Raw genomic sequence first — 26,716 nt, 5'->3', positions numbered from 1 at the left:
CTTCATTTTACTGTTAAAATTTGACAGCTCATTTTGCCTCTCTTTCTACATGTTGTGGCCTGGCCAAAACAAGGGCTTTGCTTGTACCCATCAATTAAAATATGCAGCTCAGATGATTGAAGATTAGAGAGGAATCAAGACAAGACCTTTGGGTCAGCAGATGGTTATCTGCTGGTTTTAAATTTGGCCCAGATTTCATCTGTCCTGCATTTGTCCTCCAAGTCCAAGCATTCCTTATTAGGATGTCACTAAGTTGAAATCATTCTTTAATGGTAAACGCATTTGCTTTTATAAAGATGATTTTAAATATTGAGCTTGATTTTCAAACCGGTCATTAGATGAGGAAAAATTCCAAATCCCTTTCTAAAGCAAATACTAATGTAGCTTTATTTTTACCTCACAGGATTGTCCTAAATTCTACTTGTTTAATACTACGTAACTGGCTGAGTTCATTTTGAACCGGGGACCTTTTATTTTCTTGAGTGATATCCAATAAATTCAATGTTGATTTACCAAAACCCATAAAAGGCTCAAACTATATGTAAGTTTGCCAGGCTGGCCATCCCCCACCCGCTTCAGCCAACAGTGGTGGCTACACCGATTGCAAATATTTTCATTAAACATTTCATGTAGCCCATTAGGAACTCACAATCTGTTTAAGACGACCTCTCAATTATTTGCTATAGACAAGGTATTTTACATACCTGGACTAAACCAGTGCTGTGATGTCAAGGCAGTTTGTGTTTGTCCCTTCTGTGTCCCAGTGACCAAAAGGCAGGCACTTTCACAAAGGTTTTATTGCCCATTCAACTACTCCTTCCAGATACCAAACAGACACACCAGGCAGGTTTTAAAACTTTTTATTTGCATATTAAAAAAATTGTGCATTCCAATAATTAAAATCATTTGAACAAAAAAAAAATGGCACTCTGATTAAACTGCATTTTACATCCTGCAGGACACCTTGGGCCATCTTGAATTTTACTATATTTCACCATCTCCCACCCCGCTTTTTCCTTCACCAACATGCAAGTTCTTTTCCCTCTCTGCTAGCCAGACCAGCAAATGGGTGGGAGAGGCAGGGGAGGCCTTCCTGGTCAGTAGTTCTGATTCTTTGATGTGAAAGGGGCAGCACAGTCATTTAAACTTGATCCAACCTCTTTGCATCTTACAAAGTTAAACAGCTAAAAGAAGTAAAATAAGAAGGCAATGCTTGTGGAATGTACAGTGCATATTGGCGGCGCTCGCCTCATTACGATTCGCCAGCTTGCTTCTCCTGTTCAATCGCTGTGAAGAAAAAAAAAAGAGGCTTAGAGCACTCTATAAAATGACAATATTTTCATTTAAAAAATTTTTTCATATCATAGAAATTCTAGAAAGATGCATAAGTAGCCATGGTGAGAAAGACATTAAATAAAAGTAGTTATCCAGTAAATGTGTTTGCATAATATGGCATACTAAATATTAAATTATTAAATCACTAAAGCCCAGCATTTGTTGACTGCAAAACAGTTTTTAATTAACCTTTGCAGGTCACATTCATCATCAAACTGTCAGCTCCTCCCCTGCACCCCCCCCCCATCTCCCTGTTTCCCCTCCCTTCCTCCTACCCGCCTCAGCTCCCTCTCTGCTCCCGCCCAGCCTGTTCTTAAAATGGGTGGGGGCGAACAGCTTACTTTCTTTTGAAGGCAGAGGATTTTTCTCTTGCGTTTCTGTCTTCTTCAGTTTCGACTTATCGAATTTCTCGATCTCAGCCATATCGGGTTTGTCAGACATGGTTGCTGGAAGGAGCTGCAGGTACAAAGCCAAGTCCAAGGCTAAGAAAGAGCCACCCACCCTCGCTTCTCCCAGTTCCGAAACAATCCCCCCACTCCCCCATCTCAGATCCAAGCCTGAAATCCTACCACTCCCCTCCCCGTCCTTTTCCTCTTCCATTCCCAGCTAAAGACCTTCCTTCTATACGGGGGGAAAAAAAAATCTTCCTTAGTATTTCCAATGTGAAGAATCAAAAAGCGAAGGTGGCTTTCAAAGTTATTTCCGTATAATGAAATTCATCATTGAGAGAGGTTAATATTGCGGTGTTGAAAAATTTAAATCGGGATAGATTGAAGCCACTTCCAGCTTAAGGTGGGGGAAAGGGGAGTCGAGTAAAAACTCTTAAAATAGAGCCAAGGTCGCAAAACCCATCTACATTTTCTAGAAGGGCTTGCTCCCCAAAAGATGCCAGGCGGTCCAGTTTTCTCCTCACAAAGGCGGTAGCTGACTCTGGCAGCTGCGGACCACCGCCCTACTCGCTTCCTCTCCTCCCTCTAGCCCAACAATGCAGCCGCTGCACACAAAGCTGCCTCTCCACTTCTCGCAAATCCATCTTGATCTGCATGCAGGAGACACTCAACCGCGTTTGCATACATTCCTTTCCAAGGACTTCTTAATTTTCTCGCTACAATCCTGTTAGGTTAAAGCTGCCACAGATAACAGCCCTCGAAGCCAACGGGCATTTAAGGGGAATACAGAGCCTTAGAACAAAGGATCTTTCCTTTTCTAGTTAATTACAGCCTCTGAGGCAAGGGAAAATACTTTTGGAGTTGAGGGTCAAGGAGAGAAGACGGTTCCCCTCAAAGCTGCGCAGTAAAACGCTCGAATTTGTGGGGTTTTCTTTAAAAAAAATTAAGTTCCCCTTCCCATTACTCAGAATCTGGAAGAGTTTAACATCCCTCAAATTCTCCGAAACAACCTTGCCTTGAAATACCCTTGGACTTTAAGGATGAGGGGCAAGTGCCTACGCCGGACAGAGGTGTGGAGGACAGAAGAAAGGGGCCCTGGGGGCTCACCGAGTGAGGTGCGCCGACGAGGAGAGTCCGATCTGCTCAGAAACCGCCGCCGATTGTCGGGAGGGGCGAGGCGAGCGCCGCTATATGCGCGCTCCTATGTAAATGAGGTGATGTCACTCGCAGTACCGTTTAACTCCTTCGCGCCTCTTCTCCGGAAGGGCGTACGGAGGCCTGTCGGACCCCCACCCCCACCCCATCCCCCACATCCTAATCTACCAGGGCCCTCTAACTACATCGGAGGAGAAACTAGAAAAGGAATAACGCCTTCAAAATGACGTCCATTTTATTTTATTATTTATGAACTTTTGCAACAGCCGCCCAAGCCTGTTCTTACGGTTCAATGCGTGATAACTGACGGGCCTGAATGGCACCTGGGGGACAGGCATTCTTTTACTTCGAAACCGGCTTTGTCTGCAGCCAGTGCCCCCAAGATAGGGTGCGGTGTCTGTCATACAAGGGCTGCTGGGGTCTGATTCCTATGACTCAGCTTTCAGAACGGTGGACTGCATTTGCCCCGACTCGGCCCTCGTTGTCTCCCTCGCTTGTCTTCTCCCTTGATTTGAGAGGGCGATTAAAAATACTTGAGTGATTTTTTTTTTAAAGAAAAGTTTCAGCGTTGCCGCCTCTACTTTATTTGCTATTAATTTTCGTGAACACTCAAGTCAAATAAGTAGTATTTGCTGGGTGTAAGGTAATTGGGAGTTTTGTAAGGTACACAGCCTCCCCCTTAAAAATAAGTCAAATTCAACTTCTGCTATTGACCGACAACAAGGAAGTTAATTTCCTTTTTCTTATTTTCATCATTTAAAAGAGACTGCTAACAAGAGCCAAGGATTTCCGAAGATCACATTCCATGAGCTCTACTTTCTCAAGGTGGAAACAGAAGCGCAAACTAGCTTTGGAGGGGAAGGCTTTCTACGATGCATGTGGACGACTTTGGTAGAGACGTGCTGGTTTCAAAATGGCACCTGAGTCTGTAAGTACCAGAGACTACTTGCTACTAAAAAGTAATTACAGGTCCCACGCTTGTGCCTGCTAGTGGCAGGTGATAGGAGCTCTACATAGATTATAAAAAGGCATCATTGAGATAATTTCTGAGACACAGGGAACTACAAAATATCCCTTCTCTTTTTCTGTGCCCTGGAGGGATGTTTCCAGAAACCCTTTGCAAAGCATTTTTTTTTTATGACAGAGGTTTTGCCTCTCTGGGAATGAGTCAAATGTTTTAGAGACCCTACAATGTCACTGCTGGAGCAGCTTGGACTTCCCCGTTTCTTCGTCTACTTCCCTTTTACTGAGGAGGAAGAAGATGGGGGTAGACAGGAGCAGGTGACCCGTCTGGTTCCCCAGTTAATGCTCCACTTGGGTGACTGCCTTTCTGCCCTTTGAATGGGGCCCTGGACCTGTTTGAGCATGCATCAGATGTCACCTCTCTGGTAACACCTCCCCTCCCTACCCATGTTCACTTGCAGGGAATTCACGGCATTGTTGTAACACAGAAAAGAATCTTGCAGGGTGCATTCCTGGCTTCTTCTGCTGACAGCTGCAATTATACCGACACCATTTCTGTGGGTTGCTTGATTCCAGTTCCCCTCACTCAGTTGTTGTCAAAAAAAGAATAGTCTTCCTTTCCTTTCCATATCTCCATAAGGAAAAGGAATGCCTCTTTGCCTTAGGAAAGGTTAGCCCTTACAAAAGTCAGAGGAGACGGAAGAGCAATGAACACCTGGAGTTTCCTATTTTGGTAACAGGGTAGCAGGCAGCCTTCTTAGCTGAGGACAGGAAGACAGAAGAAGAGCAGGTGGGTTCTTACAGAGGGAAACAACTTGCTGTGGGAACTGAGTCCTCTGTAAATGGGCTTGTGTTGCCCACCGACAGAAAAATAGCAAGGAAAAGGTGAGATAGATAAAGTGAAATGCAAATAAAAGGAATCGTCTTAAAAGTGTTGGGCTTCTCGTGTCAATCACTCTTTCTTAACTCTTGTCTGTAAAGTGGATGAATGACAATAAGTAGCAGTAGGAGTTGTGGGAAGATCAAATTTTTGGGACCAAACTTTACAAGGAATGGCAAGTACCTTGTCCTGTTCTTATTTAAAATGAAAAGTTGAGAAGAAAGGAAAAAGTAAATAAATGTTTTAGTGTTTGCCATTAACAAAAACTCCAAGAGACTTGGTATTACTTTTCTTTTAATGAAAATTTATGTATTTTATTTCTAGATAATTAATATACAAATATACTATTTTTCTAATAAAGTATCAATAGGGTATTTTGTTGTTTTAGCAAATAAACAAAATAAATAAGCAAATAAATATATAGCAAAAAATAAAAACTAAAAAGGCTGGGTACATAGCTCAGTTAGCAGAGCACTTGCCTAGAATGCATGAAGCCCTGGGTTCAAGCTCTAGCATGACACAAAACAGGCATTGTATGACATTCCTGAAATCCCAGCCCTCAGGAGGTAGAAGCAAGAGGATCAGTAATGCAAGGTGATCCATAGTGAGTCTGAGGTTAGCCTGAGTTATAAAGCCTTGTGTTCCTTGATACCTAGAAGATAGTATTTGCTCAGTAAACCATGATCACGATGTTCAGTTGATTCTCAGTACAGGAAGTCAACTCTTCAACCAATGATTCCAATAATGATGTTTAAATTTGTAAATAGATTAGCATACGCTGGGCACAGTAACCACTGAGGTGGTTTTCAGTTCCAATTAAAGGAACAAAGACAAATAAGTAGAGAGGCCAAAAAGATTGCTTTCAAAGACCCTGGTCACTTCAGCTACAGGGTGCACTCTGACCCTGGGGCCTTCCAGTAAAAGGCAAACAAAGAGCCTGCCTCACAACTGCCTTGCTTCTAACAGCTCACAGGCCTTTGCACCCTGTGAGAAATGTGCCAACAAAATGCCCCCGTTCAAGAGCTCATGCCCCCACGGAACCAGGAAGTGATATGAGCAGACACTGTTTTCTTTTGGTTTTCAGTGTAGGAAGTCTGAGCTCTTGAAAACAAGTTTTATGATTTTTGAACTTTTTTTTTTTTTTCAGTTCTGGCCAGAGCACTAGTCAGAAGGGAAAAAAGGAGAAGCCTAACAACAGGGGCTCCAGCAAGGCTCAAACCCCACTCTCTTTGTCTAGGTTCAGGGCCTCCTATGATCTGCCCCACCTGCCTTCAGCCCACACTCCCATGGGATTCCTACAATTGCCACCCTTGTTTCAATCTCTCCCTTATGGCTGACTCCCCCACCCTTTTGTACCCATGAGAATCTCAATCCCCTTGAACAGCAGGGTCCCTTGGTGACAGAGAGAAGAAAGGACAAAGGAGGGAAGGGATCTTCAAAATCTAATCCTAGTCAGATTTTGTACCTCTCTGAAACCTTTATTTGTAGAATAGGATTTAATTCCTTGTATTTCAACAACAACAACACCCTGGAGGTTCACAGAACTTAAGCAAGTTTTCTTAAATCAAACATATAGTTGTAAGTCTATGTTCTCCCTTGGAGTCCACTTCTAACACTAGGTTCGCTGAAAAAGACCTTTCTTTCTCCAGTATTCTACAGCATTCTCACTCATGGCAGCTCCACATTGTGGCTCCAGTAAGATGGAACAAAGGAATCCCCTACCAGTGTGAGAAAAAAACGAGTGGAGGAAAACTGGCAACCACCGAGAAGGCCTGCTGTATGTGCAGCATTGCTGATTGCCTGATCCTCCTTAGTGAGCTGACGGAATTTCTGAGCCTGCTTCTTTCTGCAGCTTGAGTTTGCTTCGACAACATCCCCTCCAAGTGGTTGATTATTCAGCCTCCAAGTAACTCAGAGAGTCTGTTCAAAACTGGAGAATATTCGAGTCTTGCAGAGGACAAGGGACTTGCTTAGGAGGAAAGACAGGACAGTGGCAGGAAATGTTGTTGAGAGACAGGTATGAACCAGGCTGAAGAATAATAATGGGTGCGAGCATGGCCTTAAGGGGAGCAGCAGTAAGAAGCCAGCATTTTCTGAGTATCTGCTTTATCCTGGGAACTCTCCCTGCAGTACCCCAGAAGACCTGCTGAGGAGGCTGGTTATTTCCCTCACTTTGTAGATAAGGGAGAAATTCAGTAACCTACGAGACAAAGATTACATACAGAGCAAACCCAGTGATGTGGTCAGTATTCAGAACAGAATTAGAAATGGTTTCATTTAAATGCTACATTTGTCTAGCGTACTAAGGTCTTCAGACTAGTTTTGTAGACAATAAATAGAAATAAAGCTAGAATAGAAATAATAGCTAGAAATAAAGCTATATCTTATCTCTACAAATCCTTCAACACAACATGCTTAAGGCTTTTGTATAGGACTCAGGAATAGCTTATTCTTAGGGCACATTCTTACGATGTGACAAGTCCTAGGCACCCCAAAACAAAAGTCAAAATAACCCCTCTAAGATATAGCTACTTGGACTGGATACCGAAATTGTGGTACATTTACACAATGGAATTCTACTCAGCTATTACAAATAAGGAAATCATGAAATTTGATGGCAGATGATGGGAACTAGAAAAGATCATCCTGAGTGAGGTATCCTAGAAGCAGAAAGACACACATGGTATATACTCACTCATAAATGGATATTAGACATATAATATAGGATAAACATACTAAAATATGTACAGCTAAAGAAGCTAAGGAAGAAGGAGGACCCTGGGTAAGATGATCAATTCTCATTCAGAAGAGCAAACTTGAGAGACATTGTAAGCAGGGGAGACAGGGAACAGGACAGGAGCCTACCAGAAGGCCTCTGAAAGACTCCACTTATTGAGGTATCAAAGCAGAGGCTGAGACTCATAGCCAAACTTTGGGTAGAATGAATGGAATTTTGTGAAAGAATGGGAAAATAGAAAAGCCTGGAGGGGACAGGAGCTCCAAAAGGAGACCAACAGAGCACCCCCCCAAAAAAAAAACAAAAAACAAAAAACAAAAACAAAAACCACTGGGCCCTGCAGAGACTAATACCCCAATCAAGGATCATACCTGCTCAGATATATATAGCTCATAGACTCAGTTTCTAAGTGGGGTCCCTAGTAAGGAGAGCAGGGGCTGTTTCTGCCATGAACTCATGCACCTGGGGGTGCAGCCTTGCCAGGCCACAGAAGAAGACAATACTGTCAGTCCTAATGAGACCTGATAGGCTAGTGTCAGACAGAATGGGAGGAGGACCTCCCCTATCAGTGGATTAGGGGAGGGGCATAGCTGGGAAAGAGGGAGGGAGGGTGAGATTGGGAGGAGATGAGGGAGGGGGCCACAGCCTGGATACAAAGTGAATAAATTGTAATAAATAATAATAATTAATAATATATGTGTGTGTGTGTGTGTGTGTGTGTGTGTACTTGGGTTGAAGCAATGGCTTGGTGGTCAAGAGCACTGGATTCTCTTCCTGATGACCTGGGTTTGATTCCCAGCAGCAACATGGTAACTCACAATTATCTATAACTCCAGTCCCAGGAGATCTGACACTGGCTTGTGGTTGTGTGAGTACCAGACACATATGTGGTTCACGGACATACATGGAATTTAAATATTCAAATAATTACATTATAGATTCTATAAGCTGACAGTGGTGTCATATACTCATGATTCCAGCCTTGGAATGGACACAAGAATATCATACATTAAAGGTCACGCTCAACTATGGGTGTTGAAATTTCGTTTTGTCTTGTTGTTTTGCTTTGTTTTTCCTTGTGGTGTTGTGATTCCAACCCTGGGCCTTCCACATGCTAGGCAGCACTCTACCACTAACCTTCATCATCAATCCTGTCAAACCTTTTCTATGAAATATATATCCCAGGGCTGATGCATTCAGCAATTTTTTTTGTTTTGTTTTTTGTTTGTTTGTTTGCAAACATAAAGACCTGAGTTCAATTCCCAAAGCCCACATAAAAAGCCAGGTCTGGTGGTGTTCATATGTAAAATCTGAATTGGGGAGGTAGAGGCAGGCAGATCACTGGGGTGCACTAGCCAGCCAACCTACCATAGTTTCAGGCCAGTGAGAGACCCTGACCAAACAAACAAATCAGTAACCAAGACAATCAAACCAAACAATGAAGTAGACAGTGTCTAAAGCAGCACACATTTACACATGCACACACACATACACACACACGAAATATAATTTCCATATTACTAACAGAAGGTAGTTAATGGCTCTATGATGAGGAAATCAAGTTCAAGCAGTAGACAGCTGGTTGATATTTGAAAGGAATGCTGACTAAAGCATTAGCTTGTTTGGGGCTAGGTTTCTGGGTCTGTGGCCTGTGTCTTGGATTGTACCCTGTACTCAGGAAGGCCGGATGCATAGTACAGTACTGACACTACCTTAAAATTTTTCATGCTTTCCCCCAGAGGTCCCAAATGTTCCTTTTTCACAGAGTCTCTTACATTATGAAGTCAATCTTACTCTTTCAGGTTACAGATTTTTGTGTATCTCCAGTGCCACTGCCAGGCTCTCCTGTATCTAGGATGGGCCCATGTGCTCATCTGCCCCTTCTTTTGCTTTTAGTGACCTGGCCATCCTGACCTGTGCTGCCCAGCTGAAGAAACATTCTGTTCTTGCTGGTTCACTTCAACACATAGTGGTAATTTGGGAAAGGATTATTTAGGAAAGTAGAAGAAAACACATTTGAAAGCACAAGAAAAAAAATGGGTTTCTTAAATTAAGCACAATGAAGTCCAAGCACACATTGACTTGGCTGTCACAACTTCAGAAGCTACAGTGTTTGAATCCTTACACACTTCCAGCCTCCATGGGAGGAATGTGGGAGAAGTATGGACTGGGTTCTTCAGTAGAGCTGGTGCTACCAATGCCACCACCAGTGGAATTCTTCATCTTTCTCACCTATTTATTTTCCTGTCCAGTTGAGATCCAGCCTTGCTAACCTAGGGCTGAATCCCATTTGTGTATATCCTCCAACATGTGTGCATGAATATGTACAAACACACACATACACCACACACCACTCCAGGAAATCCTGGTTTTTTGATGTCTATGAGAAAGGAACTTCTCTACATGACTTCCAGGGGTTCTTTGCAGAGGTTCTTGGACTGTGTTATCCTACTTTGCAACTGAGATTGTCAGATTTCAATGGCTTGGGGGCCTACTCAGCCATTCTCAGCTATTGTAACAGCCAAACTGCATGCACAGGATGCCTCGGCCTCTCCCCTCTATTCAAAGCTTCAATTTAGCCTCATTACCCTTGAAGCTGGTGACCTAGAGCAGTCATTACTTGTCCCTAGGGTTTGGATAGTATGCACATACAAGGTCTCTTCCTTTCTGCTGTGTTATTTTTTTCCTGTCTAAAGGTGACCTGCAGCTCACAGTTTACCCATTTGCAGACATTGATTCACTGCCATGTATGGCTAGTGAGAGAGCAAGCCTTTCTTAGCATCTGGATTCCTATCTCTGATTTTCTCTAGTGCCTGTACTTCCCATGGGAGGTATCCTACCTTACAGTAGTTCAGCATGGCATTTGACTTTGCATAAAAAGTAGGAATTAGAACTATGGATCCTACCTATAGTAAAGGAATGTACCAGGGAAAAGCCACTTAAGTTTCTTGCCAGAATGTGCAATTTAGAGCCAGGTTCACATGATCTGAACTGGTAAAATGATATGAGCAACTGAAATCAACAGACACAACAATTCCTGAATCTCACATTAGCCAATAGGTTTAACTAAAGGTTTACAATTAATCTTAGTCTTCAAGTGTTAAGTACTGAATTGCCATCTAATGCCAGGCATGGTGACAGGAGGTAAAGATAGGAGGGTCTCAATTTGGAAGTCAGCCTTGTTTACATACTGAGTTCAAGGGGCCAGTGTGAGCTATATAGTGAGACTCTGTCGCAAATAAATGAAGGGCTGGTGATGTAGTTTATTATCATAGCAAGGCTGGGGTTTAAATTCCAGTGTTACCAAAAAGGATACAGTACTGAACCATACTACAACAGAGAAGAACCTTGAAAATGTTATGCAGTGTGAAAAAGTTAGTTACAAAGACCATATATTGTATGATTCCATTTATATTAAGCATCCAGAGTAGATAAATCCAGAAACAAAAAGTGTAGCAGTAGTTTCCAGGAACTAATGGTTGAAAGGAATGGGGGGGGGTGTCCTTATAATGGATACAAGGATTACGTTGGGAGCAATAAAAATGGTTTAGAACTAGGTAGAGGTAGTGATTGTCCAGTATAGCAAGTGTACTTAATGACAACTGTTTACTTCAGAATGGTTCATTGTTAGATAATATTACATACAAAAATGTGTATACATACAATTTCCTAAAGCAACAATAACCACAGAAGATTATTTAAAAAGGTGCAACCACAAAAAGACCTTCAGGATATAGGTTTCTCTGGTTTCTACTTTCAGAGAGAGGAATGACCATAGGGGATTGAGTTGGATAAATATACTTATGAGGTACGTACTGGGTACTGGATATAAATCAGTTGGATGAAAGAGATTTATGCTTTCTAGTAAGGAGAAGTTAAAGAAAATACGTCGAATTTTTATTCTTATGCACAAAAACACTAAAACTGCCAGAAAAGAGATATAGGTCGTGAAAATAGGTAAAGAGTACTCTGTGTCAAGAGAGAACTCTTACTTTTCCTTATTATTATTATTATTATTAGTAGTATTCCATTGATTTTGTGCATGTGCACATACCTATACCAGTGCATATGGGGAGGTCAGAGGAAAACTTGCACAGTCAGTCCTCTCCTTCTATCACTTGGGTCCCAGGGATCAAATTCCAGTCATCAGGCTTGGTGGGAAGTCTCTTTACCCACTGAGCCACCTTTGCTCCTTGTTTTTTTCCCCTTGCCTTTAGTTTGTGCATCTTTACTTGTTTGGATTCCTTTGGTAATTAAGCCTGGTTTGTTATTTGTTTATAATGCAAACCATGACTGGAATTACCAGACTATGGAGAGAATAATTTGGAATAGTTTCAAACTTACAAAAATCTTCAAAAACAATAAATGACTGTATATTCTTCACCTAAGACCTCCAAGTCTTAATATTTTCATATTTTACTCCAGTCACTTTATCTACCTACGTGAGTATTGTTTTTAAAACCATTTGAGAATAAATTGTGAATACAAAACCTTTTACCACCCCACTTCCCATCGTCCCTAGGTGTGTGTTTACTAACAATAAAGGCATTCCACAGCAAAGCTACTAGTACAATTATGTGTGACAGGAAATTATCTGTGCTACAATACTGCTATCTACTCAGCATTTGAATATCTACAGATATATTCAAATTTTGTCTGAAAATGTCCTTCTAACAATTTTTGCCTGGTCCGGATTCCAATACAGGATCATGAAAACATTTAAGTGCCATATCCTGTTGATGTGTTTTAGTATAGAACTTCTTTGGCCTCTCAGTTTTCCATGACAATGTTTTTTTCAATAGCATAGCTGTTATGTGGAATTTCTTTTGATTTATGTTTAATAGATGTTTCCTCATGATTAAATTTGTGTGTTTTCTTTGAGGGCAGGAATACTTCATGATGGATGCTGTGACCTTCTTGGTGTATAGTATCAGGATCAGAGTGACAAAATAACATTGATCACTTGATGAAGGCATTGTCTGCTGAATTTTCCCACCAGAAAGCTACAATAGTTTGAGACATGCTCTTTTATTTTTTATAAATATTTATCTCTCTCTCTCTCTTTTTTTATTCTATGAGTCTGGGTATTTTGCCTACATGTATGTTTGTGTGCCCCATAGGTGCCTGGTGCCTGAGCAGGTCAGAAAAGTGTGTCAGATCCTCTGGAACTGGAGTTAAGGATAATTGTGAGCGTGTGTGTGCTGGGAACAGACCCTGGGTCTTCTGCCAAGAACAACAAGTGCTCTTAACACCAGTGATCCATCTCTCCAGCCCCAAGATATGCAATTTTAATATCTCTATTTCCCACATGGTGCACCAATTCCTAAAAGATTATGTGTGAAAGTGAATGCACCTCCACGATAGCATTTTACAAGGAACCCTGCTACAAGCTGACATTACCCCAGGATTCTCCAAAAGGGAAAATCTTCAAAGGAGAAATATGGCAAAAATCACTCTGAAAATATTTGTTTATAAAGTACACCCATGACAATAACTCTCATGAGGCATTTTTTTTTCCATAAAGAAATACTAAAGTAATGGGGCTGTTGAGGACCTTGTTAGAAGAGACTAAAAGCAACAGCTGGATCAACAACCTGTTTGCTGGGCACAAAATGATCTCGTTTGTCTTAAAAGTAGACCGCAGGGTCTGAATATATAGCTCAGAGGTAGAGTGCTTCCCAGCACAGCATGGCGCAAAGCCCTAGGTTCATCCATTTACTTCAGCAATACAAAGAAGGAAGAGGAGGAGGCGATTGGAAGATGCTCTATCTTCATTCCCACTTGCAGTGTTTGTATATTCAGAGTTTTTCCATACCAGTTTAGCTGGGGAGACACAACTTGCAATTTCCTCTCTACTCTGCTAGGAAGAATAAGTTCAGTAGTTTGGCAACTCATGCTTTGAAGGACTAGGATCTATTTGGAAAACTGGTAGAAGCCAGGGCTTTCCAATTGTCCTGATATCTATCTGGGGGTGGACACAGGAAGCTTGCTGGATAGCCAGTGTAGCCAGGAAGGAAGCTCTAGGTTCAGCGAGAGACCCTGACTGTATGAATAAAGTAGAGAGCAACTGAGAAAGCAATCCTCAACCACCAACCTCTAGCTTCCACAAATGGAGACATTCCTATGATGAAGACAATGAGTATTACTACTTACTCCCACCCCCCCCCACACACACACTGAGGGCACTAATGGACATGGACACAGACACACATGAATACAGGTACTGTATCCAGGTATCGAGTACATGTACCACATCTGGAAGTCAGAAACAATTACTCCTAGGAGACAGTTCTCCATTTTTACCACGTAAATATTGGGGTTGCAAACTCAGGTGGTCAAGCTTGGCAAGCTTGGCACAAAGCATCTATGCTTACTGAATACCCTTCAATGGCTACCCCAAGAGAATTTCAAGAACTATTAACAGTTTGCTTCAAGGAAAGGGGGAGTGGAGATTCCACTTATAAAACTTAACATTTGTACCAGAAACACGTAGTACTACTTTTATGTTGGTCTAAAATACTATTCTTACATTTCATCTTTACCTTTTGTGCATTTAACAAATATAATTCATTTTTCCTGATCAAGAAATATTCTACAAAACCCACCCAAGAGCAGTTGGGTAGGCCTGTGAAAGTAACAGAATGTAACCCTGGTGCTTGGGGTTTAGTAAGAAAACACCTTTGGAAGGAAGTGAAAAGCACCACCCAGAGGCCCAACCCAAGGAGGGGGACTTCCTGCTTATTTGCAAGCAAAGGAACTTGTGTTCTTAAAAGGCAGGTAGACAGTTCTTGTCATATCTATTGCTCTGACCAATCCCAAAGTAAATGAACCCTTGGGCACAGACTCTGTTCTAGAACGGACTTTGGCACCTGCTATTTAACCATCTAGACACCATTAAGACAATCCTAATTTCAGCAGCTACTCCTTAGATGGCTTCCTGTAAAGTGGAGCAGAACATTACATTTTGGTGAGCAGTTTCCTATTTTCATCAAGGTGGGGAAGCTGTTCCCCCGGATCACCTCATGTGTGTCTATGGGTTTGAATACTCTGTGAGGGCTTTCTTGACGGAAGCACAGGTGGCCAGGCTGCACCACTACAAATAAGCACATTCATCCAAGTGCTTGGCTTGGCTAATTTCGCATTACTTTCTTTTTGTTAACTCATCCTTGCCCCACCGCACAGAAATCCATCGAAGGGTGTTACTAAGGCAGCCAGCACCTCACCTATGAGTGAAGAAATGAGCCACATGATAAGTGATTTGTACAAGGTCTCTGGGCCAACAGTGAGGCCGGAAATAGGTCTCAAACTTAGCAGAAGGCTTCTGAGCGGGTGCCCCTGCAGGCTAGGGGCTGTGGTTTCTTTGGTTTCATCATCTCTCAGCCAGCCCTCTCCGCCAGCCGTTTATGTAGAAGGAAGTTTCCACAGACTTCTTTTAGGCCTCCTGCTGAGTGAGTGCCAATGGGGTGCTGAAGAAGAGTGCTACAGGGAAGGACTTGTGTGGTTGGAGGAGGGAAGAAGGCTGGAGTAAAAGCGAGGCCCCAGGGCAATGGTACCATCTCCCCTTACCCACCTCTGATCCATACTTCCTGGTTCCTTCTGCTTCCCTGCCTTGTACAGCTCGATGGTGTGGAGGATGAAAGGAAGCCGGTGGGTTCCAAGCATGAAGCATAGTCTTAGCCTTGAAGTGCTTCGGAATGGTCTCATGCAGCAAAGCATCCTCAAGAGCCCACTGCATGCCAGGCAGGTGCTAACTGGGCAACTTGCTTTCTTTCCTCATGTACTCTTAAGGCCAATTTGATTGAGGTTTAAAAACAGGAAACAAAATACATCTATTTTGTGTGTGTTCAATAAACATTGAAAACCATGGGGCAGTCCTCGGACTCCAATACCCTGGAAAGTCTTCTATGATGATTGCTATACCGGTTGTTGCCATTTGTTCTTGATTTGTTTTCCTCCTCCTACTTGGGTTGCATCTCCTCAATGGTAGGCCAGATCTTAGCACTGGTTTGTGTCTTTAGGGAATAGCAACATCGGCTATATATATATAATGTTATACATATATATATATATAATGTTATACATATATATAATGTTATACATATATATAATGTTATACATATATATATAATGTTATATATATATATAATGTGTATATATAATGTTATAGCTTTATGTAGAGATGTTGCTGAATGTAACTGTCATTCAAGGTCAATATAGTAAGCCTGGAGAATAGGGTAATAAGTGATATTACAGTCTGCTTATTGTATGCTAGAGGCTAATCAAAGCATCTCTTGTCATACATTCAGAAGCAGATGGCATAATGACTGAGATTGCCCATGCTATCTACATGCTTAAAATCATGGACATGTTGGTAAGTAGGAGGTGGGACTTGAACCCTGGCTGCTGGACTTATGATGTGCTACACTGTTTTCTCCTATCTAGTTTGAGAGATGTATCTTGGAGCTATTTGCAAAGTTAATTTTCTTTCTGATTTTGTTTTTCTTAATTGCACTGTTTGTTTCCATCAGCATTTCCCATTGTTATTGTTACTATGTGATATAATTTTATGCTAGGAACAGAAGCAGAGAACTTACAATGCTTCTTAAAATCAAAAGGGGATATTTGGGGGGTAAAACCAAATTAAGAAATTGCTGAGTTTATGGCTAGTAACATCTTGTTCTTTAAAGGAAACTTCAGTTGGTGCTGTGCATGTGTGTGTGTGTGTGCACGCTCGCGCGCGCGCGCGCGCGCGCACACACACACACACACACACTCATGGGTTATTTTGTTTTATTTTTTGTGTCTTTTGTTTGGTTTTGTTTTGTTGTTTCTTTGTTGTTTTTTTTTTTCCCCAGAGACGTTTTACTTCCTGAAGATTGGCACTGCCATTACTGTGTGAAAGACATAGCCTACATGTCATCCTCAGACAGGCTTAATGTCCTTCCAAGCAAGAACGCAAGCCATCAGAATGTATGATAAATGTTTTTTCCTCCCTCATCTGCTATATACAGAGTAGAGGCTAAACTCATTTTCATTTATCTCCAGTGTGTTCCCATGTGTCATTTCCATGTTTGTACTCCTCTAGCTTCCTTCACCCACCCAGGAGAGGTCTGTACTCCTCTAGCTTCCTTCACCCACCCGGGAGGCTTTTCTAACAACTGACTCCAAGTGCCTTTTACTATAACTAGATCTGCTCCACACTGACCCCTCTGGCTGCACCCATGACCTGTGTCTAAGGCACTCCTGCTTCTGAACTTGCCAGCACTTCTTGCACCCAGAAACATGACATAGAAGAACTTCTGGTGCCACTGGTTGCAGCCAGTCCTATTTGCAAACACTTCTACTTCCTCCAAGTAAGCAACACTTCAGCCGGGGGTGGGGGGTTAGAGTTCCTTCCTCCAAATTCCTCCACATGTGTCCATTCCCACATTGTTCTCTAGTCCAGGGCTGCATTAGCCTCCTTTCAAGTTCACAAATGTTTACCAAACCGCCATATGGCATGAGTGTTGATATAGAAGTCTGGAATCATACTGCTAGGCTATATTACATATGTTCATTCTGCTCAAGCTTAGGAGGGCTTTAGGCTTGGTACAACATTAGGCTGACACTATCTTGTTATCTTTTTAAAATTATTTTTAAAGATTTATTTATTACTTCTATAGTATTCTACCTGCATGTATGCCTGAAGGCCAGAAGACACCAGATCTTATTATAGATGGTTATGAGCCACCATGTGGTTGCTGGGAATTGAACTCAGGACCTTTGGAAGAACAGCCAGTGCTCTTAACCTATGAGCCATCTCTCCAGCCTACCCCCCAAAAGTCATATTATGTATTAGTTTAATAATTTTTCAGAAAATCCAAGACATATAAATATTCATAAACTAAATTTACATCCCATACAATATAAAAAATAAATTTCAGCATTGAACATGAAGGAAGAGGAGGCAGAAAGAATGTAAGGGCCAGAAGATGGGGAGGAGTGCTGTGAAACACTGCCTTCGGGGCATGACATGGCTAGTGTTCTCATGAATTCACAGCAGTTGTGGTTACCTGCACAAGACCTGAACAAGATCAAGCCAGACAAAATTCTGTCAGATATGGAATACATGATCCCCAGGCCCTTCTTCTTACTAAGTAGTTATTAGCAGTGGATAGTTACTGGGGGAGGGAGACTCATTCATTTTTAGGATGTGGCCACAAGTAGGATTTCCCATGCTCTAGTGAATGCCACAGACCCATACTTATGGGCAACATGAACTGGATTTTGTAAGATATTTGAAAAATGACGTTAAGAAGAGGGCAACTGAGAGGGATGGGAGGCAGGGCGAAATTTGGAGAGGGAAATAAGCTTAATGTGATATTTCATTGTTTACCTGTATAACGTTTTTAAGAATAAAGAGAATTAAACAAAATCAGAAGCATTGCAGACATAAACATGAAAATCACAAGATTTATAGAAGTAAACATAGAGACAATCTTTGTGATCACACAATAGACAAATAGTTCTGTCTTTACTGGGGGGATGGGAGTACTATCATTTATTTGCTTTTGACACACAGTAGCTCTATTTAGCCTAGACTATCCTGGAACTTGTGATCTCCCTGCCACACAGGCATATAATACCACGTCAATCGAGTATTTTTTAAATGTGTCACTGAAATCACACCCCATAACAGAAAATATTGACAAATTCAAAATCAAATACTTCTGAAAAAGACATTCATAAAGAAATGTAATATGGACTAAGGAATAATCACAAATGTACATCAGATAGAGAACTTACTGAAAATGGGTTCAAAGAATGGAAGTATATAACCCTCCCTGGGCGTAGTGGTGCTTGCCTATAGTTGTAGTCCTTGTGAGGATGAGATAGGAAAGAGTATTACATGTTCAAGGATAATTTAGGCTACATAAGGAGACATTCTCAGGGGAGAGTATGTAGGTCCAGTAATAAAAGGAAAAATAAATTGAAAATGTAATTCACAAAAAAATCTCCAAAAGATGTAATACACACTTATGGCACACAGCAAAGTTGCAAAAAGGCTAGAAGTGCCATGTGACACAAATCGAGTTGTCACTACCATCTTGGAATTCTGGGGTTAAGTGGGGAGTTGTGCTGCTAGAACAGGGTGAGTCATTGGAAGCAGTTACTAAATAAAACCTCTTATCACTCCCCCTTTTGGTTGTTTTGTTTTATTTGACAGGGTCTCAATTTATAATTCAGGCAGGCACCAGCCTCCCAATGGAAAGACTTTACAGGTATAAGCCACCAGGCCTGGCCTGTCACCCTATCAGCAGGAAGCAGAAGCTCAAATGAGTTGACTGTGTCCCACAGCTGTCACATGACAGAAACAGCAAAGTGACTCACTTTCACTTCCCATGAGAATGTGAACTTTCCCAGTGGCCCTGCCTCCTCTTAGCACGTGGGAACATCTGCTGGCCATGTATTATGTGACTGGACTCAAAAGCCTGCTCAAGCATCTATTATTCCTTTTCCATAACTCTTAGAAGTAAGCCAAGGACAGGCTTTGTCACATTTGATAAATGAGAAAAGTGAATAAGTAAGCAACTGGTCTGAAGGCCCAAATCCAGTTTAGAGCTTTCCTGAAACAAAGATGCCTGCAATAGAGTCTGTGGCCACTGGGACTCCTAGATCACCTTCTTCGTTTCTGAAAAAAATGCTAACAGAGGTCTCCGAAGGGAGGACTGTTTCTAACAGCCAGTTTTCCCTGCAGATCCCAGAATGCTTTGCAGGAGGAGCTGGATAGCTCCTTATGCTTCCAAAAAGAGACACTTTATTGCTCTGCTGCATGAAGAGGTAGGCACCTGAGGCACTGCCTTACTGCATTGCTGTTGCTAATGTCAGCTTCCACCCACCCCTTCATTTATTCCCATAAGCAGACATTCCAAATCTAGTAATTTTGCTGTGAGTTTGAGAAGAAGGAAGTGTGGGGGTGGAAAGAGATTAAAAAAAAAAAAAGACAGGCAAAGGTATTCATTTTATCCTTAGGGATTATTAGGGGAAAGACGGAAATGTATTCAAAGAATCACAATCATAGGATAAGTGCTAAAAGCCAGGTATGGGGGCCAAGGAAGACAGCAAAGAAAGAGACTGTCCTTCCAGGAGGGGGCACATGAGCTGAGACTCAGGGAAACTGGCAAGCACGACCAAATGGCTTCTCCCCACACCACAAGTTAGTTACTGAGCATTTCTCAGCACACCACAGGTTTAGCCCAAGAAAAGCCTCCAGGAATTTTTTTTCTCTTATTCTTCCTTGATAGTACAGTTGAACAAACTGACGCTCTGAAGCAGTGACAAGTCATATTGAAAAGGTCAGCCAGAGACTGAGTGGGTGGCCAGCCAGTGCTACCAGCGAAGTGTACCCTCAGGTAGCTTTGGGCTCTCTCTACTACACCATTACAGCCATTCCCCAGGCTTCCAACACTGGCTACCTCTGAAGGCTACCTACAGGTAGTCTAACTTCCCACAACTGTGGACTTAGCAGTGTGTTCAACTGCAGCCACCACACTGTGAGTGGTGAAGGGGAAATGGCACTTGACCGGGCCCCCTCCTGGGTCACTGCTGACCTGTCTTAAATGGAGGGTGAAGATACAGCAGTGCGTGAAAGCCATGAATTCTCCACCCTCGGCTGTGGAGGTTTAAAGGGAACACTACCCGACTTCCTCTTAGACAACCTGCAGGGCTCTGAAGACAATCAGACACAAGTGCTTCTTTCAAAAAGGGACAAAGCAAATATCAAGCTGACCTTTTGGGAACAATGTTAATAGTGGCAGTTTGAGGGTGAGGGGTGAGGGACAAAGGAGAAACCGATTTTGCTTCAGAATGTATAGCAATCAGGTTTCTATTCTTCTAGCCCTTGCCTAACACTGCCTTGTTAAGGTTTGCATATTATTTTAAATGTGCCCGAGGTGTATGAAATCTACAGTGGTTAGTGGGTGAGTGGATTTAATGAACCCAGGAGCCAATGCAGACTGTCTGGAACCACTCTGGGCCTTCTCAGAACTCCAGCCAGCTCAGAACCTAGCTAGCCTCTACAACCCAGGGGCCCAACTGGTATCTAGTGAGTAGCTTAAAGCTCGGCAGAACCTGGCTTTGCTCTGGGACTGAGTCCAAAGGAGCCAAAGCGAGACCCATTACTGCACAGTTCATTCGCCTACCCCTTGCTTTTTGCTTCCATTTCTTAGGGGTTCTGAGTGTGCCGGCGCAAAGCACAGTAGGTATTCAGTTACCTTGAAGGCCCTAGCTTCACAGAGAAGCCGCAGGGTTCCAGGTGGGTGTTGTAGAGAACAAAGACTCTCCACACTTAGAGAAAAAAAACCAGTTCTCCCAGACACAAGCGAGTGACATCACCGGGAGCCAATCGAAAATCTGCACTTGAGTTTACTTGTTAAGGTCTGAATTGATTCCACAAATACTGCTTATCTAACCGTGTAGGGCGAGGTTTCCGAACAGCGCCCTGTTCAGGAGTGCTCTCTGATTCACTGGGAATTTGGCTTTTAACCAGGTTTCTTAGGCAGGTGAGGGGCCAAGTTTCAGAATCAACAAGGAACATGCCACACCCTGAGCGCCTGGCTAGCCCGAAGCCAGAGCTCTAGGCGGACTTTTACTGCCATCTAATGGCAATAACTGGTATCGATTCGTGAGAGTGGCAAGGTCTCCTCTGATACATAAAGCTTGAATATTTTATGCAGTTGCTTCATATTTGACCGTAGCCTCTGTAGGCAAATTGAGCCCCTTCCAATATAGCAAATGACATATCCATGAGAGGGAAATGCTTTGATCCGATGCTAGTGTACCTTGTCTTTGGTTCATACTTGAGAATGCCCTTGATCGAGTCCTGAGTCTCAGTTCTATAGGCAGTTCTCAGTTCATGTGGGGTGACCATTCCTGTGAGGACAAATGGGCTCCCCTGACTGAATGTGAACACAGCAGCCACCAAGGCCGATCCAGAATAGTAGAAATTCTCCAGATGCATCCACATGCCACCACCAGCAACTTTTTTTCTCTCCCCTTTTTAGCCACTATGGTGGAGACGCATAGCTCTCTTGTTTTTTCAAGTCTTAAGGAAAAAGGAGGAAAATCTTATAAAATGTAGCCATCAGATACAGACTTCCACGCTACAAATTTAGTAAATGTTTTCCTTGTGGGTATTGTATACAAGCTGCAAATGGGAGGACCCTACTGGAGTGCAGCATCAATACTCAAATGCCGTGGGAAATCCTAAAGTGCACAGGACAGCTCCTCTAAATCCCCAACCAGAGAAGAATGTCACCCAAAATGTCAGCAGTGCCATAGTGACAAAGACTCACCAACACCTCCAAGCGAACCTGTCAATACTTATGTCCCCGAGCTTGTCTACTTCTACAACTGGCCTCCACGTTCATGTGCCCACAGGTACACATGCATACATATGCATACTCATTAACATACATGTGCACACATAACCAAACCATTTGTGTAGAAGCAGAGACTATTGCTAGCCCACGTTCTTCTTTCATTCTTTAACTATTATTATTTTTTATTATTATTGTTATTTAGTTTTATTGTGCATGAGTGTTCTACCTGCATGTATGCCTGTGCGCTACTTATGTACTTGGTGCCCACAGAGGGCATAGGATTTACTGGAACTGCCATATACATGCTTGGAATGGAACTGTGGTCCTCTTCAAGAGCAGCAAGGGCTCCTAACCACTGAGCCATCTTTCTAGCTCCTCTTATTTCATTCTTTTAAATATTATTCCTTTCATTTATCCTTACTAGGAAGTTCTTGATGGCCATCTCCATCTACAGGTAGACACTTGAGCATGTGAATATTTGGTATGTACATATGCATATCTCATGTTGTTTTTCAATGTAAATAATATCTCCAGAGTATCCAACTTGGATTGGATTAGGTTTGCTGTTTAGAAGGTGGAATTTTTTTTCAAGATCAGTAACTAATTGCTTTAGTTATTCCCACCAGATTCAATGTCTTTGAAAGTAGACTATTCAGTAATAAGTCACCAGAGACTTTCTGAAGTCCCAGCAACAGTTAAACTAGTCCATGGAAGGAAGTATTAAGTCTATTTTCAGTTTGTATCAAGTGTTGAATTTATCTTATCTGTGGCTAAGGACGTCACCATGGTTAATCTTTCATTGTTTTTGACTTCTGAAGTATAATCCACCTTGTTGTCACCTGTCCCTTTGGGATAATGTCCCTGTGGAAAACTAGTACTTCAAGAAGCATATGGACCAGCTCAAGGAATGTGGCCAGTGGTTTATTATTATTATTATTATTTAAAATTCTTTTTTTGTGTGTTAAAAACACACACATCCATGGCAGAATAGTGACCATCACCATACACTTCGGGACATTTTTAAGGGTTTACCAGGCTAAGGAGTTGTCCATCAGGTCTTTAAATCAGCATTTTGGAGGAAAAATCCTTGGTTTCAATACATACCTTGCAAGCAAAATTATAAAAACAAAAACAAAAAAACAAAACCTGTTATCTAAAAATCTACAGATAAATATTTAGTGAAGCTGTACAATCCAACTCTTTGGGGTGAGGGGGTCACAGTGCATATTAAAGCTATGTGACAATCAAGTAACCAAGTGTCTCCCAAAGCCTGTCCCTGAAAAAGAGGGGTAGCTTTTTGTTTTTTCACACACACACATTCTACATATGAAAGAGAATCATGCTTCTGCCCCATTATTCTCTACCGCTTTCCTCTCTCTCCCGTTAAGCCCTTTCCTTTCTCCACACATTTCTCCTTTCTACTTTAAACATATATGTGGCCCAGTAAATATGCAAACATTTCAAAAATTAGAGAAAATGCATTGTATTCGTCTTTCTGAATTTGGCTTACTTTTCTTAACGTGATGATCTTCATTCATTTTTTTGTTAATTAGTTAATTTATTTGTTCACTTTCCATCCCAATAGTAGCCCCTCCCTCCTCTCCTCCCAGTTACACACTGCCTTGCTCCCTCCCCTCTCACTTCCTCTACCTTTCAGAAAAGAAGAGCCCCCCACCAACCCATCCCAGCACATCAAGTCACGTCAGGACTGAGTGCATCCTCTTCCTCAGTGGCCTGGCAAGGCAGCCCTGCATCCATTCATTTTCTTATAAATGAAATTATTTTATTTTTGTTTATGATGGTATAACTCCATTGTATATATGTACCTCCTTTTCCTTGGTCAGTCCTCTGTTGACAGGCATACTAGCTGATTCCATATTTTGGCTATTGTGGACAGGGCAGCAATAAACATGGATATTTGAGCATCTTTGAGATTTGCTTATTTAAGTGTCCTTTAAATAAAAAACCTGGAGTGGTATATATAGATTGTACAGTACTTCTATTTTTAAGGGTGTTTTTAAGGAATATTTTTCACTTAACAGTATTTGCATCATGCTGTGGAATTAACTTGGAGACAATGCTGCTTTGCATAATGTCAGAGGACCTTTGGACTACATGAAGAAGCCAATGTTAGCCTTTCACAAATCTAGACTCATGGGCATTCTACACATTTGCTTATGGACCGCTAGGCAGTCTCCACTACACAGAAATCTATCTATTCACACCTATTTCATGACAATTTCTCTTGAACTCCTCTTAGTCTGTACTTTGCTTGCTTTGAACCACAGCCCAATAGTCAAATACATGGGATTCTTGCCCATATGCTGAGCTTCATGGATTCAACATTACAGTACCCACGATTGTTGATGTTCTGTACTGCCCTAGACACAATTGACCTACTTGCTTCTGATAATAAGAAGAAAAGCAAGTAAGTTTTGAGTGTTTTCCAATCCCATCATCCTTTATCCCAAGGCCAGAGATGAAGAAAGTGCTTTGTGACTTTCCTTGGTAGTCACTGAAATAGTGGATAATATTATGGCTCTAAACTCAAGGATACTGGCAGTGAAGACCTGAACATATTGCTAAACTAGGAGTTCTCAGAGAATCCTAAATGTATGTCTTGGAACCTTGATTTGTAAACAAGGGAGCATTGGGAGGTGACTCCCAGTAGAGAGAATTTAGGTCATAGAGATGAGGTCTTCTGGAATGTTCTCATGCAAGTGACCTCTCATTCTTGTAGTATTGGATTGGTTATGCTTGTATCTTGTACACACTCCTGTTTGCCCTTGTGCTGTGTCTATTATGAGTTAAGGTAACATGAAACCCTAACTATTCTGGCCCCTGATCTTGGACCTCCCAGTCTCTGAAACTATATAGAAGCTAAATAGCTCCTTTTTATTATTTTAAATTCCCTAGTTCCAGGTCTTCTGCTGTAGTAACAGAAATCACACTGAGACAAACAACAGGTGCCAAGAATCAGACATTGCTATAAACATACCTGTAGATATGGGCATGGCTTTGGAAGTAGGTCATATGGACAGGTGTGGAATTCAGAGGAAAAGATTAAGCAAATCCTAGAATGCCATAAACACAGCATTACTAGTAATTATGATGAGGGCTTCTAAATCAAGAGGATTCAGTAATTTCTGAATTATCCTAGAGGTTAGTCAAGTGGTTATTGTAGCCTGCATATAATAGAATTTCCTACACTATCCTGCTGGCCAAACCTGGTTCTCATAGAGCCTTGTGTACTCACCTGGGAGTAATGCCTTGGCCTGCCCAAGGAATGCCAAAGACAAGATGTTTCCTCTCCCTCCTCAGCAATTCAGCTAATCTTGCTCAAGGGCATTTTATGCAAACAGCCCCCATTTGCCTATTTGGACCTTCTGTATTCTTCAGCGCATCTGGTGACAGAGACGAGAAATACCTTGTATGTTTAGCCTTGTTTTTCTGTTTCTGCTTTGAACCCTGAGCTATCTTGGAACAAAAGCTTGAGAGATGTCCAGTAAAGGGCTCTTGAACAGCACTATCTTGAGTTCCTTGGTCTGTTGCATCTCAAACTCAATAAATAAATAAATGATAAAAAGAAAGAAGAACTAACTAGGATATCTGAGGGAAGAAAACTACAAGCAAGAGAAGGCTGATGCAGCTGCACTGTGCTTTTAACTACTGTGACAGATAGTGTTGATGGTCAACTTAACAGGCCCTAGAATCACCGAGGAGACAAACTTCCAGACATGTCTGTCTATGAGAGAGTTTCTTGACGGGATTCACTGAGGAGGGAAGGCCCACCCAAGTCTGAGGGCCATCATTTCCTGCGCTGGCATCCTGGACTGAAGGAAAAGGAAGAACAGAGCTGCACACCACACCACTTTTCACATCACTCTGCCTCTCACCGAACCTGCAAGGTGGCCTGCTGCTTCAAGCTTCTGCTTCCATGTCATGTCTTCCTCCCCAGACTTGACGAGTCAAACCGTAAGCCCAGGTAAACCCTTCCTCATCTAAGCTCTTCCTTATTAGGTGTTTAGTTACAGCAAAGAGAAAAGGAACTAATACAACCACTTAGAGTAAGCTGAGTGTGTAAAGGAATGGATCAATATGTAATTAAAATTAGAATCAAAAGATAAGCAGAGTATAAAAATAGGAAATTTGCAGCCTGTCCATTTATAAAAACCCTGAAATGTTCTGTTAGAGCACTGGCAAGCAACCGGATAGTACAGCGATCAACATGAATAGAAGAGCCATGTGGTATGCATCAGAATAAAGGCATTTCAGAAGACCTTAAGGTCGCCCCTCCCATCTCAGCAACATTAAAACCTTAAAGGGCAGAATAGGCTCATTGCCCAGGGCCACCTTGGTTTCTGCTCCCAGGTTTTGAGCTGTGGTTCAGTTGTGTTCACTTGCAATTTGGCCATCACTCAAGAGTGCACAGCAATAAGCCGTGTCAATGCCCACGTGGTGCTCATTCTCCAGGTATGCAGGATACATGAACCAATTAAGAGTGGTAACCCCTTCTCAGGTTACAAAGGTCTTGTGAACTGCTTGTGAGACCAGGCAGAAACCTGATGCAGGGCTGGAGCTACCACAGGGTGTCCCCTATAGAAAATTGCCTAGTGAAGCAGTAGGATACTGGAGAAGCTACAGATACCACTGTGTAGACTGAAGACAGCAACTGTATGAACTGAGCCTTCACGAAACCACAAAGACAGGATTGTCTGTAGCTGGAGGAATGTACTCCTTTGCTCCAATTTATCCAGGAAGTGGTACCTGGAATGAAAATTTATCTTTCAGTTTTAAGAGATGATGTTGACCTTTCTGGGCTTGGACTCACTTGGGGTCAGTTACTCCTTCCTCTTGGTTGTTTTTTTCTTTTAGGAATTGGGGTGGGTGGTGTCTG

General features: G+C 42.1%; 1 protein-coding gene and 1 long non-coding RNA gene across 3 annotated transcripts in view; one reads left to right on the top strand and one right to left on the bottom strand.

Moving 5' to 3' along the window:
* Window positions 1-844: 844 nt before the first annotated feature.
* Tmsb4x (thymosin beta 4 X-linked) lies at window positions 845-2,988 on the bottom strand. The gene is made up of 3 exons (XM_021664404.2): window positions 2,832-2,988; window positions 1,677-1,791; window positions 845-1,287 (listed from the first exon to the last, which is right to left on the bottom strand). The coding sequence occupies exons 2-3, from the start codon at window positions 1,774-1,776 to the stop codon at window positions 1,253-1,255; spliced, it is 135 nt and encodes a 44-aa protein (XP_021520079.1). The 5' UTR covers window positions 1,777-1,791; window positions 2,832-2,988; the 3' UTR covers window positions 845-1,252.
* LOC132649830 (uncharacterized) overlaps window positions 2,986-26,716 on the top strand; it is a 29,146-nt gene continuing 5,415 nt past the window's right edge. Inside the window, exons 1-3 of one of the 2 annotated variants that reach the window (XR_009588335.1) lie at window positions 2,986-3,542; window positions 3,643-3,807; window positions 25,523-25,804. This is a non-coding gene — a long non-coding RNA (uncharacterized LOC132649830). Of the gene's footprint in view, window positions 3,543-3,642; window positions 3,808-4,303; window positions 4,771-25,522; window positions 25,805-26,716 lie in introns of those variants that run through there. The other variant, XR_009588336.1, reaches the window with a different exon arrangement.

This window comes from Meriones unguiculatus, chromosome X (genome assembly GCF_030254825.1).
Source record: "Meriones unguiculatus strain TT.TT164.6M chromosome X, Bangor_MerUng_6.1, whole genome shotgun sequence".
Lineage (NCBI taxonomy): Eukaryota > Metazoa > Chordata > Mammalia > Rodentia > Muridae > Meriones > Meriones unguiculatus.
This window is presented reverse-complemented; position numbering and strand designations above follow the sequence as displayed.

What these genes read in the sequence shown, in the direction of transcription:
- Tmsb4x (XM_021664404.2), bottom strand. Translation starts at nt 1,776, where the DNA reads ATGTCTGACAAACCCGATATGGCTGAGATCGAGAAATTCGATAAGTCG. An exon ending in TCCTCTGCCTTCAAAAGAAA is followed by an intron (nt 1,288 to 1,676) that starts GTAAGCTGTTCG and finishes TTTTCTTCACAG; the next exon opens with CGATTGAACAGGAGAAGCAA.